The 13,554-nt window shown below is 66.5% G+C and overlaps 2 protein-coding genes across 2 annotated transcripts in view; both read right to left on the minus strand.

Moving 5' to 3' along the window:
• Positions 1-20: 20 nt before the first annotated feature.
• CHLRE_01g023600v5 (uncharacterized protein) lies at positions 21-5,297 on the minus strand. Its single transcript, XM_043058518.1, has 10 exons — positions 4,509-5,297; positions 3,967-3,975; positions 3,028-3,194; positions 2,765-2,840; positions 2,216-2,381; positions 1,928-1,994; positions 1,362-1,827; positions 920-1,135; positions 490-690; positions 21-305 (listed from the first exon to the last, which is right to left on the minus strand). Exons 3-10 carry the CDS (start codon positions 3,155-3,157, stop codon positions 86-88), a joined length of 1,542 nt encoding a protein of 513 aa, XP_042928432.1. The 5' UTR covers positions 3,158-3,194; positions 3,967-3,975; positions 4,509-5,297; the 3' UTR covers positions 21-85.
• A 1,626-nt stretch (positions 5,298-6,923) lies between these two features.
• Positions 6,924-13,554, minus strand: part of CHLRE_01g023650v5 (uncharacterized protein) — a 15,294-nt gene continuing 8,663 nt past the window's right edge. Inside the window, exon 18 of the mRNA XM_043058519.1 lies at positions 6,924-13,554. This exon is cut by the window's right edge and continues 96 nt beyond it. Within this exon, the coding sequence (XP_042928433.1) occupies positions 8,978-13,554 (4,577 nt within the window). The 3' untranslated portion in view covers positions 6,924-8,977.

The following is a 13,554-nucleotide window of genomic DNA, read 5'->3' on the forward strand; positions in this document are numbered from 1 at the left end:
ACTTGTGATCAACTGTACTATAACAGATGTTTTTACATCGCTAACCGAATGGCACGCGTGTCTAGACTTGTCCGTGAACCTGTCCTCAGCCCCGCAGGGTGCGCAGCGCCGCTGCGGCCCCGAACACCACGGCCAGGAGCACGACCAAGCCCAGCGCAAGCAGCCACGCGGCCTGCTTCCCCAGCACGATGCCGCCGCGGCTGAGCGGGTGCCGCACCAGCCCCTTGCTCGCCAGGTCCTCCACCATGTCCCGCAGCGACTCCTCCAGCGGCACCCACGACCGCAGGCCCAGCTCCTCGGCGGCCCTGTGGCGACAGCCGTCAGCAGTACCGGTATTGCACACACACCAACGCATTATGGCAATGAAGAAGCACTGTACTAATGGGTCAGAATCCGCTCCGCTGGTAGATGCCTCATGCATTGATCCCAACATGTACACCAGCTATCTAGCAGCCGATCACTCGAGCAATAAGGCGCGCACGCGCGCACCGTCGCGTGCTGAACCGCGGTGGCGGCCCCCACGTGGCCTCCACCACGTCCGAGCCCAGGTGCAGCACCGCCGGCCCCAGCGCTGCCACCAACGCACGCGGCGCCACCGCCACCGACCGCCGCACCGCGCCGCCCGGGTACAGCGCGGCCACTAGCGCCGTCAGCCGCCACATGCGCGTGCCGCCGCCCACAACCAGGTACCTGCGACGTCCAGGCCGGCAGGGCCGGGAAGGCCGGGAGGGCCAGCGGGAGACAGCACGCAAGTGGGCTTTGCTTGCAAGCCCCTGCCTCACACACGCCTGCGGGTCTAGCCGGTCGTCTGTGCCACCACCGATCCCTGCTCAGCTAGCATACGCCGTGCAACCGCACACTGCCGCCGGTATTCATTCAACACATACGCCGGCGACGCCACCCAAGCCACGCCGCGCACCTGCCGCTGGCTCCCGGCAGCAGCGCCGCGCGGCAGTGCGCTGCCGCCACGTCGCGCACGTCCGCCGTGGCCAGCCCCATGTTGGGCGCCGCCGGCCACATGGCGCCCTCGCACAGCCGCCGCAGCAGCATGACGCTCTCGCTGCGGCTGCGGCCGCCGCCGCCGCCCACACACGGCCCCAGCACAAAGCCCGGCAGCACGCTCACCAGCCGCCACCTGTGAAGAGGGAGCACGCACATGCCGGTGCAGGTGCAGCATGCACGCATGTATATATGTCGATCGCAGCGAGCATCACATGCTATGCGTACGGTATGCGCCATGTGAAGACAGTGGGGCGCACACCGCCGCACGGTACATACGGTAGTGAACAAAGGAAGAGCCGCAGGAAGAGATGCTCGCTGGTCCCCACCAACCCCATCATTACGGGCAAGTCATCGCCTACCTGTCCTGCTGCGCTGCCAGTTCCCACGCCCGCCGCTCTGCCTCCGTCTTGCTCCAGGAGTAGGGCAGGAAGTCCTCACTTGCGACGTTGTTCCAGTGCCGTTCATCAATCACGCCGTCTTCACCGCCGCCCTGATGACCTCCGCTAGCGCCGCCGCCGGCTGTAGCACCGGATTCGGAGCCGCCGCTGCCGCCGCTGCCGGCCTCGAGGCTTGTGCTGACGCTGCTAGGAGCATCAGTAGGGCCGTCAGGAGGCGCAGCAATATTGGTGTCGCGCAGCAGTGGGTCATCAGACTTGCTACTGCCGCTGGCAGCTCCAGCTTCGGAGGCCACGGCGGTAGTAGCTGCTGACGGACTAGCCTTGTGGGCGCGGGGACGCGGATGGTGGTCGTCGGCGCGGGCGCATGTGGCGGCGATGGAGGAGGTCAGGACCACGCGGCGCACGCAGGGACTGCGGTTAACCGCGCCTGCGTGCGCGGGGCGGGGGGGGCATACACGCGCTCAAAGTGGCCGCACATAAAAGCAGGGCAGGGCAACGCCGCCCAAGCCTACACGTGGCCCACCTACCGATGACGTTCTCCACGCCACGCACAGCTGGTTCCAACAGGAGACGCCGAGCCTGCCCCCGGCCCACCTGTTCACGCGCACATCGCGGCCGCACGAGCGTCAGAGCGCTCCGCACCGAATGCCCTCAGCATGCCGTCCAGGTCATAAGCGAACGGCGGCGCCGTCCTTTGCATTACAGGAGTCCAGTAACCCCCAGCATTGTACGCACAAGTAAACAGCTAGCGCTGCCACGTTCATGCCCCCCGTGCATGCATGCACGACGTCCATGCGTGCGCACGCGGCACGCACCGACAGCGCGAATGGCGAGGCGGTGTGGATGACCACGTCGCAGCCTGCTACAGCCTCATCAAAGCTGCCCAGCTGTAGCAGGTCTGCCGCAAACAGCTGCAGCCGCTCGGATGCACCCGGCAGCGCCAGCAGTGCGGCTACGGCTGGCTGACTGGGGGAAGTGTCCCTGGGGCGCCGGTGCCGCCGTGACATGATAAAAAAAGACAAACGCGACAAGCAAGGGGACAGGCACCAGCCACCAGGTGACATGCATCAGTGACGCCCCGTCCACCAACGGAGATCATGCCCCTCCTGCCTCACTTGTACCGCACCGTGCTGGCCGCCCTAGCGGTAATTGGGTTCCCCACTGGCGACTGCTCACATACTTCCACACGTGCCCAACTCCTACGTGCAGCAGCTAGCCGCCCCCTCACTATTCCGCCCATGCCGCTGCACACCCTCACACATGTGATGGCTGCGCGCCCCGCCCTCACGCCCTGACCCAGGCAGGCAGGCAGGCACTGCGCCGCCCGCCCTGACCCAGGCACCAGCAGGCACTGCGCCGCCCACCTGGCGGTCGCCCGCACGCGGTGACCCGCCGCCAGCAGCCGCGCAATGATGGGCCCGGCCACATAGCCCGTCGCGCCTGCGTCACACATTCAACGGGCGCTTCATGCGGTGGCGCCGGGCGGGCGGGCGAGAGGGCGGGCGAAGCGCACGTGTGGTGCCGCCCGCTACTACGTACAGTTTCCGACACGCCCTCGCCCCCTCGCCCTTGACCCTCGGGCAAGAAGCCCCGCAGCAGCAAAGCAGTCGTGTACGTTTGTGCTCACCAGTCACGCAAACGGTCGCGGCGGGGCGGCACTGCTCCTCAGGCAGCAGCGGCACACGCAGCAGCTCACGCGCAGTCGCTGCGGCAGGCCCGACTTTCCCGACGCCGTTAGTATTGCCATCGATGCCCATTCCACAAAATCCACGTGCGTGTAACAGAGGAAATGGGCTGAGGTGTGTGCACGTTTTGAACCGCCTTACTTCATTTACTTTTTGTGCTCGACTGAAATTGATGGGTCCATGGGTCCCGGATCCGAAACAGCGGCACGCACCCTGCACAGCGGCCTGCCTTGAAACTGTACCCATGACCTCAAGCGCTCAGCAGGAAGGTAGGCCATCGAGGTCAAGTACAAGGATTGCAAGATGTGTGCGTATGCGTGGTGATGAGATAGGGTGGCCGAGTGTGCTTGTGCTGAATCCCATGCCCTTAACGGACTTTTACACTGGTACTTACGTACGGGGACAGGATAGCACGCATGCTCGTGCACACCACCTTGTTACCAACAACAACAACAACAACAACAACAACAACAACAACAACAACAACACTCTTAACGGGTTCTTACGGATCCCGTCCGCACACTCGAGTCTGCACGCTCGAGGCCGCCACGCCACCACGGTGACCCCGGCACGGCCCCCACCCCGGTGCTTGTCGCCGCGCCCCTGTGGTCTGAAGGCAGCCCTCAGGGTACTGCAGAGCTCCAAGGTCGTGGGCGCGAGGCGTGCAGCACGTGCGCAGCGGCGGCGCTCTTGGGTGGATGGTCCACTCCGCAGGGGACATTTTCTGTGGGCCATTTCCCTGTGTGGTTTTTGGGCGCGTGCCTCGCAGGGTTGGGCTCGGTCTGGATGACAGGCGGCCCGGCTGTCCCACGAGTGAGTGAGTGAGTGAGTATAACAAGCGGTCCTTCGTGAATGCGTGAGCATTACAGGCGGCCCCTTACCGGGTCCGCCTGCGGGTTGTGGTTCGATGGTGTGTGGTGCTGATGTAATGTGGTGTGAGAGCTCGATATGCATCTCGTTCGTGCCCGGTTAGCTCAGTCGGTAGAGCGCAAGGCTCTTAACCTTGTGGTCGTGGGTTCGAGCCCCACATTGGGCGCTCAGCGCGCAGCAGTCACAAGAACTGGAATGCACACGCATTTTGTGCCCACGCATGACCAATGCACTCGTGTATGGGCCAGCCAGCAGGCAGGACTGCAGGAGGACACATGGCAGGGGCCAATTGTGGAGTGGACCAAGACGGACGAGGGATACACGAGGACAGAGGCCAGGGCCGAGTTAGGGCAACCGAAAAGGCGGGTTGGCGTGACGGGCGAGCACACATGATAACGTATGTACACAGTTCGGGCTAGTGATGGGATAGAGGAATCGTGCTCGTGCGCAACGGCGGGTGGGCGACCAGCACTACCGTACAGTTTGCTGTGTATGGCTTCTGTCATCATGCGGAGCGCAAATCTTCGCTACACCCTGTCTGCACACAGCTCACCCAATAACATAGGCAATCCCTGGCGTATAGAGACACCGCTGACGCGCGCGAGCACTGGGGAAATCAAGACGGACGCCCATAGGTGACACACGGTGTGACACAGTGTTGGCCCCGTGTCAAAGCCCGGTTCCATGAATCCACACGTTTGCAGCAAGCTATAGCAGCGCTGCGTGTTTGGCCAGAAAGCGCGTCGATTTGGGGAGCGCGCCGGCATTGCCTTGCATTGTCGGCGCGTCGGCGGTAGAGCGCCGCTCCCTAACTCCAGCGCATCTTGAAGCGCGCGAGCACATGATCATTTTGCGAAACAAAGCAAACTGTACTGGCCTCGGCGACAACGACTTGTACGGCTGATTGCTTCACGACGCCTGCGAACCCCTAAAAGTAGTCAATCGATGCAATTCTTAGCCAGCATTGGAAACGTGGCTCCTCCACCCACAATTCTAAGACGACTCTTGGCTACTTTGTCTCAAAACGCAGTTTCGCTGTGCTTTGAAGAATGTTCCTTTGCTCCCGTGCTTCAATATGACTTGGAGCTAGGGAGCGGCGCTCTACCGCCGACGCGTCGACAATGCAAGGCAATGCCGGCGCGCTCCCCAAATCGACGCGCTTTCTGGCCAAACACGCAGCGCTGCTATAGCTTGCTGCAAACGTGTGGATTCATGGAACCGGGCTTTGACACGGGGCCAACACCGTGTCACACCGTGTGTCACCTATGGGCGTCCGTCTTGATTTCCCCAGTGCTCGCGCGCGTCAGCGGTGTCTCTATACGCCAGGGATTGCCTATGTTATTGGGTGAGCTGTGTGCAGACAGGGTGTAGCGAAGATTTGCGCTCCGCATGATGACAGAAGCCATACACAGCAAACTGTACGGTAGTGCTGGTCGCCCACCCGCCGTTGCGCACGAGCACGATTCCTCTATCCCATCACTAGCCCGAACTGTGTACATACGTTATCATGTGTGCTCGCCCGTCACGCCAACCCGCCTTTTCGGTTGCCCTAACTCGGCCCTGGCCTCTGTCCTCGTGTATCCCTCGTCCGTCTTGGTCCACTCCACAATTGGCCCCTGCCATGTGTCCTCCTGCAGTCCTGCCTGCTGGCTGGCCCATACACGCGGGAGGGTTTGCAGCAAAGTCGGGGTTGGGCCCTGATAGCATGTGATGGCTCGGCGTCTTCGGGAGCTGGGACTGTCCCCTCTGTAACATCCGCATCCATACACGAGTGCATTGGTCATGCGTGGGCACAAAATGCGTGTGCATTCCAGTTCTTGTGACTGCTGCGCGCTGAGCGCCCAATGTGGGGCTCGAACCCACGACCACAAGGTTAAGAGCCTTGCGCTCTACCGACTGAGCTAACCGGGCACGAACGAGATGCATATCGAGCTCTCACACCACATTACATCAGCACCACACACCATCGAACCACAACCCGCAGGCGGACCCGGTAAGGGGCCGCCTGTAATGCTCACGCATTCACGAAGGACCGCTTGTTATACTCACTCACTCACTCACTCGTGGGACAGCCGGGCCGCCTGTCATCCAGACCGAGCCCAACCCTGCGAGGCACGCGCCCAAAAACCACACAGGGAAATGGCCCACAGAAAATGTCCCCTGCGGAGTGGACCATCCACCCAAGAGCGCCGCCGCTGCGCACGTGCTGCACGCCTCGCGCCCACGACCTTGGAGCTCTGCAGTACCCTGAGGGCTGCCTTCAGACCACAGGGGCGCGGCGACAAGCACCGGGGTGGGGGCCGTGCCGGGGTCACCGTGGTGGCGTGGCGGCCTCGAGCGTGCAGACTCGAGTGTGCGGACGGGGACAGGGCTTGCGTCTTCCAGGGGTAGGCCGCCGCCGCTGGCGAGAAGGCCCCTAACCACGTTCTCGCCCACGTCATCCGGGGGCCCAAAAATGCCTAGTTCTCAGCGTTTGGGGGGGCTCCGCGCCTCCGCCCCGTCCCCCAAACCCCCCCCCCCCCGGAAAGGGGTTCTTGGCGAGATTTGGGGGCCGGATGCACCTCCACTCGGCGTGAATGCACCATATTTCTCGCCTGAAGGCCTACACCTGGGGCAATGCACCATATTTCTTGCCTCCCCGAAGATGCAAGCCCTGGACGGGGACACGGACCTCTGGCGGACATTCAGTGAAGCGAGGACCCCCAGGCCCCAGCACCGGGACCAGCGAGACCACTCTGCGTCGCTAGCGCAGCACAACTGCCCTAGTGCCCTGCATGAGGGAAGACTCGTGCGTGCTGGTCGGCCGAATGAGGCAGGCGTGTCGGGACACGCGTCAACACGGTGCCGTGGTGCATGTCACAGGTAGTGTGATGGCGCTGAGGCCTGCTGTGCTGGGACTGGACAGCTAGGGGCATAAGGCTTCTGCCGGGCTGGTTGGTCCAGGCGGCCAGAGCGCCAGACTGGTCCGTCTATCGGTGCCTTACAAGCAGCATTGGGGCCTGTGAGCCCTGCAACACATGCGGCACGCCCTATCAGCGGCCCCGGTCATCAGTCTGTCGTGCCAACCCACGTGTGCTGAGCACAGCGCTGCCATCCTGAGTTGGCGCCATAACTCATACATGCACGCGCCGCAACTCATCACGATTATGCACCAGCCTCAAAATGCCTAGACTGCAATGCAACAGCACAGCACAGCACAGCACAGCGCATGAAGCCTTTGCTTGGCACGCGTGCATGCATGGGGCCATGGGCCCCGCCCGAGAATCACACCGCACGCAGCAGGTCATGACCACGGACACGGGCAGGACGGAAGCGGTGGTGCCGCATGCCAGCAGAACTGCCTTGCGAGGGCGCACCTGTGTAAATCTTTGCCATACGAATAGTAGCAATACTGTGAATCGATAATAGTATCAAATGTCCAACCCAAGCAAACAATATCACCCGTGGGTTAGATGGCCCGTACACGCTCATGCCTCCTGGATGTGGGAAGTTTGAGCAGAACCTTTTAATCACGCACACGCGCACGTGTCACACACACCACCGCTATCGAGCGGCTTATTTCTGAGTGGAATTTGCACAGCATTTCACCCGCACCAAGTTTGTGCAGCTCATTGGCTCGAAAGCAGCACATGTGCACGTTTTCCTCTATTCAAATTTGCACAAATGCATGCAGCAGTTGCCAGCCGTTGAGCCAACCGCGAGCCCCATCCCTGCATGGCGCACAGCGACGCGTACGGTCACGTGCAACACTTGCCCGTACCGGCACGCACCAGCACGCACCGGCACGCAACAGCACGCACCAGCACGCATCTACTCAGCTCCTTCCACAGGCGCGTGCGTGGCCACTCACGACCCCCGTCACTCCTTGCAGCCGGCCGTGCCGTGCTGTGCCGTGCGATCAGCCCACCGTCAGCATCAAGCCGGCGCAACAGGCCGCTGCCGGCACCGGGTGCTAGCTAGCTATCACTTGCTAGCTCAGCTCCCTCAGCGCCACCACCGTCACGCACCCCCAGCGCAGGGCCAGAACCACGGCCGTGCACACACGCGCATCGCACCACGTGCAGCTCATCACCAGTGGTCAGGGCGATGGCGCGCTTCGCAAGATCGAGGTCAAGTAAGTTTGTGTTTCGATGGCTGCATACCAGTCCTGAGTCCTCCAATGATGAACAAATACACACGTGCACGCACATTGCAGGAGTACGGCTGCCGTATCGGCAACCGCTAGCAGCAGCAGAGATCTGGCACACACGCTTCCGCCCGCGCTATCCTCTTGTTCACATGACGAACCGAACTAAGAACCCAGCAGTACACCCAGCAGCCTCTATCTCTCGCACGCGAGCTCTCTCTCGCTCTACCTAATACCTGTCGTTTCCCCGCAGTACCCAAGACTATGATACCGTAATGCCCAAGAGAGTAAGTACACAGATGCCCCAAACCTGTGCCAAGCAAGACGGACACAAGTGGTGCACGTGCGCACGCATGTCCGTTAGTCTGGTGCGTAGGTAGCATTGCGGACCATGCGGACAGGCGCAGTGCGGGGGGGGGGGGGGTAGGCACACGACCTTCCCAGCCACGCACCAGGGCCAGCCATGCAAAAGGCAAGTGTGTGTGTGTGTGTGTGTGTGTGTGTGTGTGTGTGTGTGTGTGTCCCACCGACCCTTAGAAGTCCTCCTTCACTTTGTGTGACATCCACATGAGTTCATGCCAGCCACATGGCCGCTGCCAGTCCTCGCATCCCAGCGGGTGCGTGCGGCGTGAGCTCCTTCGCCTTCCCCTCGTGTAACCAATGCAATCTCTCCTCCCCCCTGCCCCCCCGACCCCTCCCTCTCGTGCTGCTCCTGCCCCCGTCGCATTCCAAGCGGTCCAACGCCAGCCGCGCACTCTGCAGCAGGACCCCGCACGCTTCGGCCTTCTGCGCCCCCGCTGTGGCCTGCGGCTCCCTCCATACCCACACTAGTGCGCACACAGCCGCCGCCACTGCCGCCGCCGCCGCTGCCGCCGCCGTTGCTTCCTACGTACGGCTCACACGCGCCCCGGCGCCTGCTGCAGGCCGGCTAGACTTGCCGAGGAGGCCGCCCCCGGGCCGCCGCCGCCGCCGCCGCCACCAGCCTCGTCTGCGGGGCGGTGCGGCCCACCCGTCGACTGCCGCTGCCGTTGCTTTTGCTGCGACGTTGCTCCTGCGACACCCCAGCTGCTGCTGTTGGCGCCGCCACCTTCTCCCGCTCCCCCAGTAGTGCCGACATGAATGCTACTGCCAAGCAGGCTGCTGCCGCCGCCGCCGCCACCGCCTCCAACGCCTAGTAGGCTGCTGAGGCCAGTACTGCTACAGCCGCCCCCGCCACCGCCACCGCCATCGCGACTGCAACCGGCAGACGCAGATTTTGCCGGCTGTAGCACCTCCGGGCCGTGGGGCTGCTGCTGCTGCTGCTGGTACTGGTACTGGGCGTCATGCGGCGGCGGCGGCGGCGGCAGTAGCAGCAGACGGCTGTACACTGACACGCGCCGCGAGCGCCGCCGTCGCTCTGGTGCGTCACCGCCGCCGCCCACGCCGCCGCCGGCAGAGGCCATGTCATGCGACAGGCGCGGCGGTGGCGGCGCCGGTGGTGTGTAGTAGCAAGCGGCACTGCCACGGCGGCCGCCTCCGCTGCCGCCTCCGCCAGAAGCCCCGCCGTGGAAGGCCGCCGCCAATGCAGCTGCGCTTGTTCCAGCAGGCGGCATGCAGCCGTAGAAGTAGCCGGTCGCAGACCGAGCCTGCCACTGCCACTGCTGCTGCTGCTGCTGCTCATGCTGCTGCTGCTGCTGCTGCTGCTCATGCTGCTGCTGCTGCTGCTGCTCATGCTGCTGCTGCTCATGCTGCTGCTCATGCTGCTGCTGCTGCTCATGCTGCTGCCACCAGTGCGGCTGCTGATAGCTGCTGGTACTGCCGCGCCGGCCGCCGGACAGTGGTGAGAGGTGCGGCCGCTGGGCCGCCGCCGCCAGCACCTGCATCTCTGGCGGCGTGGACCGGCCGCCGGCGCTGTGCCGCAGGCTGGCGCTACTGCCGTCCGTGACGCCGCCGCTGCCTCCCGTGTAGCGGGCGCCGCCAGCTCCCACGACCACCTCCGCCTGCGCCGCCGTCAGGTGAGCCTCCTCAGCCGCGTCCGCCGCCGCCATCGCCGCCGCCACTGCCACCGCGGCGAACGAGTCCGGCGCAAACGCCATGCCCATCAAGCCGCCGACGCCGCCGACGCCGCCGCCACCACCGCCGCCGCCGCCGCCACCATCACTACCATCGTCAGCATCAGGCGGCGGCGATGGCACGAGCATGACGCTCACAGAGGCCCGCCGCATGCGGGCGCGGGTGGAGAGCCGGTCGGCAGGATGAGCTGCTGCCGCGGCGGCGGCGGCGGCGGCGGAGGGCGGCTGGTTGATGACGAGGCCTGCTGCCGCTGTGACAGTGTGCGGTGCGAGGTTGCGGCTGCTGGCACGGGGTGAGGGGAGGTGCGGCTGCGGGTAGAGAGGGTGCGGGGGGTGCAGCAGCGGGGGGTCCAGGAGGGATACGGGCAGTAGGGAGCTTGGGGCAGGGTTGACGGCGCCGCCAGCTGCTGGCAGCGGCAGCGGCAGCGGCAGCGGCGCCGCCACCGCGGCCACTGCTGCAGCGGAGTGGAGGCTGCTGGGGCTGCTAAGCAGCAGTAGCCCAGAGGAGGAGGAGACCCCTGCGGCAGCGCCGGCTGTAGCACCCGCCGCCGGGGCTACGCCGGGACCGGACAGGCGAGTGGGGGCCCGCACTTGCGGCAGCCCCTGCGCATGGTGATGCTGCTGGTGGTATGGCGGCGCGTGCGCCGCCGCCGCCACGTGCAGCATCTCAAAGGTGGAGCGCCGCCGGCCAGCACCCGTGCCGCCATTGCCATCCTGTCCCGTGGGGTTGCTGGACACCCACCTGTCTCCTCCTCCACCTCCCCCATCTCCTCCTCCCCCTCCTCCTCCTCCCCCTCTGCCGCCTCCGCCGCCGCCGCCCGGGTGTAAGTCGCTGTCTGACGTCACCGCCGCCGTGTGGGTGGGGCTGTACAGGCTGTCACCAGGCAGTGCTACAGCCGCCCCAGCCGCCGCCGGCCCCAGCCCCGAACGCGACGACGTCCGCGCAGTAGCGGAAGTCACACTGCGTGCACCGCCACCATCGCCGACACCATTGCCGCCGCCGCCGCCACCGCCACCGCCACCGCCACCGCCGCCGCCATACACCAGGTGCACAAGGTGTGGCGGCACGTCCACAGACCGCCGCAGAGTCGGCGCGACGGCGGCGGCGGCGGCGGGCGCAATGCCCAGGCCGATGGGCGGCGGCGGCGCCGCTGCCGCCGCCTCGCCCGCCGCCGCCGCCGTTGCCATCGCCGACGACGGCATTTGGCTGTCCGCCGCCGCCTCATCAATACCCTCCAGCGGAGGCGGAGGCGACGGTGGCTGCAGCGGCGGCGCAAGCGCCTGCAGGTACTGGTAATAGGTGCCGGCGGCCGCCGCCGCCTGGTGGCCTAACGCCAGCAGTGCCGTCGTCGTCTGCGGCGGCGACGAGTATGCCAGCTGCTGTGGCGGCGGCGGCGGCGAGGGCTGCGGCGGCAGGTGGCCGGAATGCGACACGCCGACGCCGCGCAGCAAGGTGGACAGGTTGAGCGAGCTAGGCAGCCACCGGCCGCCGCCGCCGCCGCCGCCACCGCCGCCGCCGGTGTTGCGATCTGCTGTGAGGGCACGTGCGCGTGTGCCTCCGGGATTGAATGCCGCGGCGGCGGGCTGGAAGGGGCCGCTGCCGCTGCCGCCGGCGCCGGCGCCGCTGCCGCTGCCGCGGCGGAAGCCGCCCGCGACGGCCATCAGGGCGCCGGAGGCGCGGCGGGCGGCTGCCGTTGTGCCACTGTACAGCGACATGCGGCGTTGTGCCTTGCCTGGGCGCGGCCGCTCGCGAACGATGGCGTTTGCGGCGCCGTGGCTGGCGCCCGCGGCTGTAGCAGCAGCGGCGCCGGCTGCAGCGGCTGTAGCAGCAGAGGACGCCTGCTGCGTGATGGCGTTGGCGCCACTGGAGGAGAGTACAATGGCTACAGAGCCCTCATCAGTGCTGTCACAGGCGGCGGCGGCAGCACAAGGTGTGGCGACGGGCGTAGGGGCTGAGGCTGCCAGTCCGGCGGCAGCAGTAGCGGCTGCTGTGTTGGGCCCTGACTCGCCGTCCCTCAGACCGCCGCCGCCGCCGCCGCCGCGCAGCTGCTGTTCCTGGAGCGTTAGCAGGTATGCGATCTGGGATTCGGATGGGTTGCGAGGCCCCGCCATGATCCTGCCGCCATCCGTGCCGCTCAGGAGTGCGAGCACGGAGCCGCGGCGGCCGCGGCCCGCCAGCAGGCCCGCCGCCGCCGCCTGCCGGTGAGCATGGGTAGCGACAGGCGTGGCGGCGCCAGGCGGCGGCGCGGCGGCGGCGGCGGCGGCGGCGGCGCCGCCGCCACCGCTTTGTATGCTGGCGGCGCCGGCGGCGCCGGCGGCGCCGGCGGCGGCGGGAATCGAGCTGCTGCTATCGGCAACGATGACGGAGACGGCAGCGGAGGCGGCGGTGGAGGCGAGGGTGAAGGAAGCTGCACTGCTCAGGAGCTGATGAGCCGCAGCGGCGGCGGCACCGCCGCCTCCGGCTGTGGGTCCGACGGCGTGGGTGCCACTCACAATGGCGGCGCGTGGCATGAAGTGGCGGCTGCCGCTGCCGCCGCCGCCAGCCTGCGGCATCAGGATTCCGTCTGCGGTACCGCGGGTGCCGGCGCCGGCGGCAGCGGCGGCGGCCACGGCGGCGGCGTGGTGCTGGCCGTGCTGTTGGATGGCGTGGCGGGAGAGGTGGTGCTGGGGTTGCTGCTGGTGGGATGGCTGGTGGGTCTGCTGGGTGCGGCCCAGGAAGCCGGTTCCCGAGCCGCGGCGCGGCGGCAGCTGCAGGTGCGGGTGCCGGTGCGGGTGCAGAGGACCGCTGCCGCCGCCGCCGCCGCCGCCGCCGCCGCCGCCGAGCAGCAGGCTGCTGCCGTAGCTGGCCCTCCGGCCAGAAGTGATCCCGCCTCCAGCCGCCGCCAATGCCGCCGCCGCGGCGCCGCCGCCGCCGCACCCACTGTCCCCGCCGCCGCCACCACCGACGTAGTTGCCATTACTTATGCGTTCAAAAAGCGCGTTGCCGTCCCGGGTGCCGCCGCGAACCGCTGGCGGGTCCGGCGGCGACCGCCCGTTGTACGGCGGCGGCTCGTCATGCACAGCAGTCTTGGCGGCGGCGGCGGCGGCGGCGGCGGCGGCGGCAGTTGCAGCACCCTCTGGCCGAGCTGTTGTTGCTGCTGACGGCGGCGGCGGCGGCGAGTGCATGCGTCTGCGTGACACAGGGGTGGAGGGGGAGGAGAAGGCCGCGGCGGCAGCAGCCGCTGCCATCACACTCATCAGCGTGCCACTAGCGCCGCTACCGCCCCCCCGGCCGCTGTCACCGCCACCCCCACCACCAGCACCGCTGCGCCTGCTTATGCCGGTGCCGCTGCCGCCTCGGCTGCCGGAGCCGGTGCCGGAGCCGGTGCCGCCGCCGCGCTTGGCGAACGCGGCCGCGGCCGCCGCCATTGCTTTGTCCGCGG

This window comes from Chlamydomonas reinhardtii, chromosome 1 (genome assembly GCF_000002595.2).
Source record: "Chlamydomonas reinhardtii strain CC-503 cw92 mt+ chromosome 1, whole genome shotgun sequence".
NCBI classification, from domain to species: Eukaryota; Viridiplantae; Chlorophyta; class Chlorophyceae; order Chlamydomonadales; family Chlamydomonadaceae; genus Chlamydomonas; species Chlamydomonas reinhardtii.

Coding starts and splice junctions, on each gene's coding strand:
- CHLRE_01g023600v5 (XM_043058518.1), bottom strand. CDS start 3,157: ATGGGCATCGATGGCAATACTAACGGCGTCGGGAAAGTCGGGCCTGCC. Junction 2,841..3,027: donor CGCGACCGTTTGCGTGACTG/GTGAGCACAAAC, acceptor TGTGTGACGCAG/GCGCGACGGGCTATGTGGCC. Junction 1,136..1,361: donor CTGGCAGCGCAGCAGGACAG/GTAGGCGATGAC, acceptor CCCTCTTCACAG/GTGGCGGCTGGTGAGCGTGC.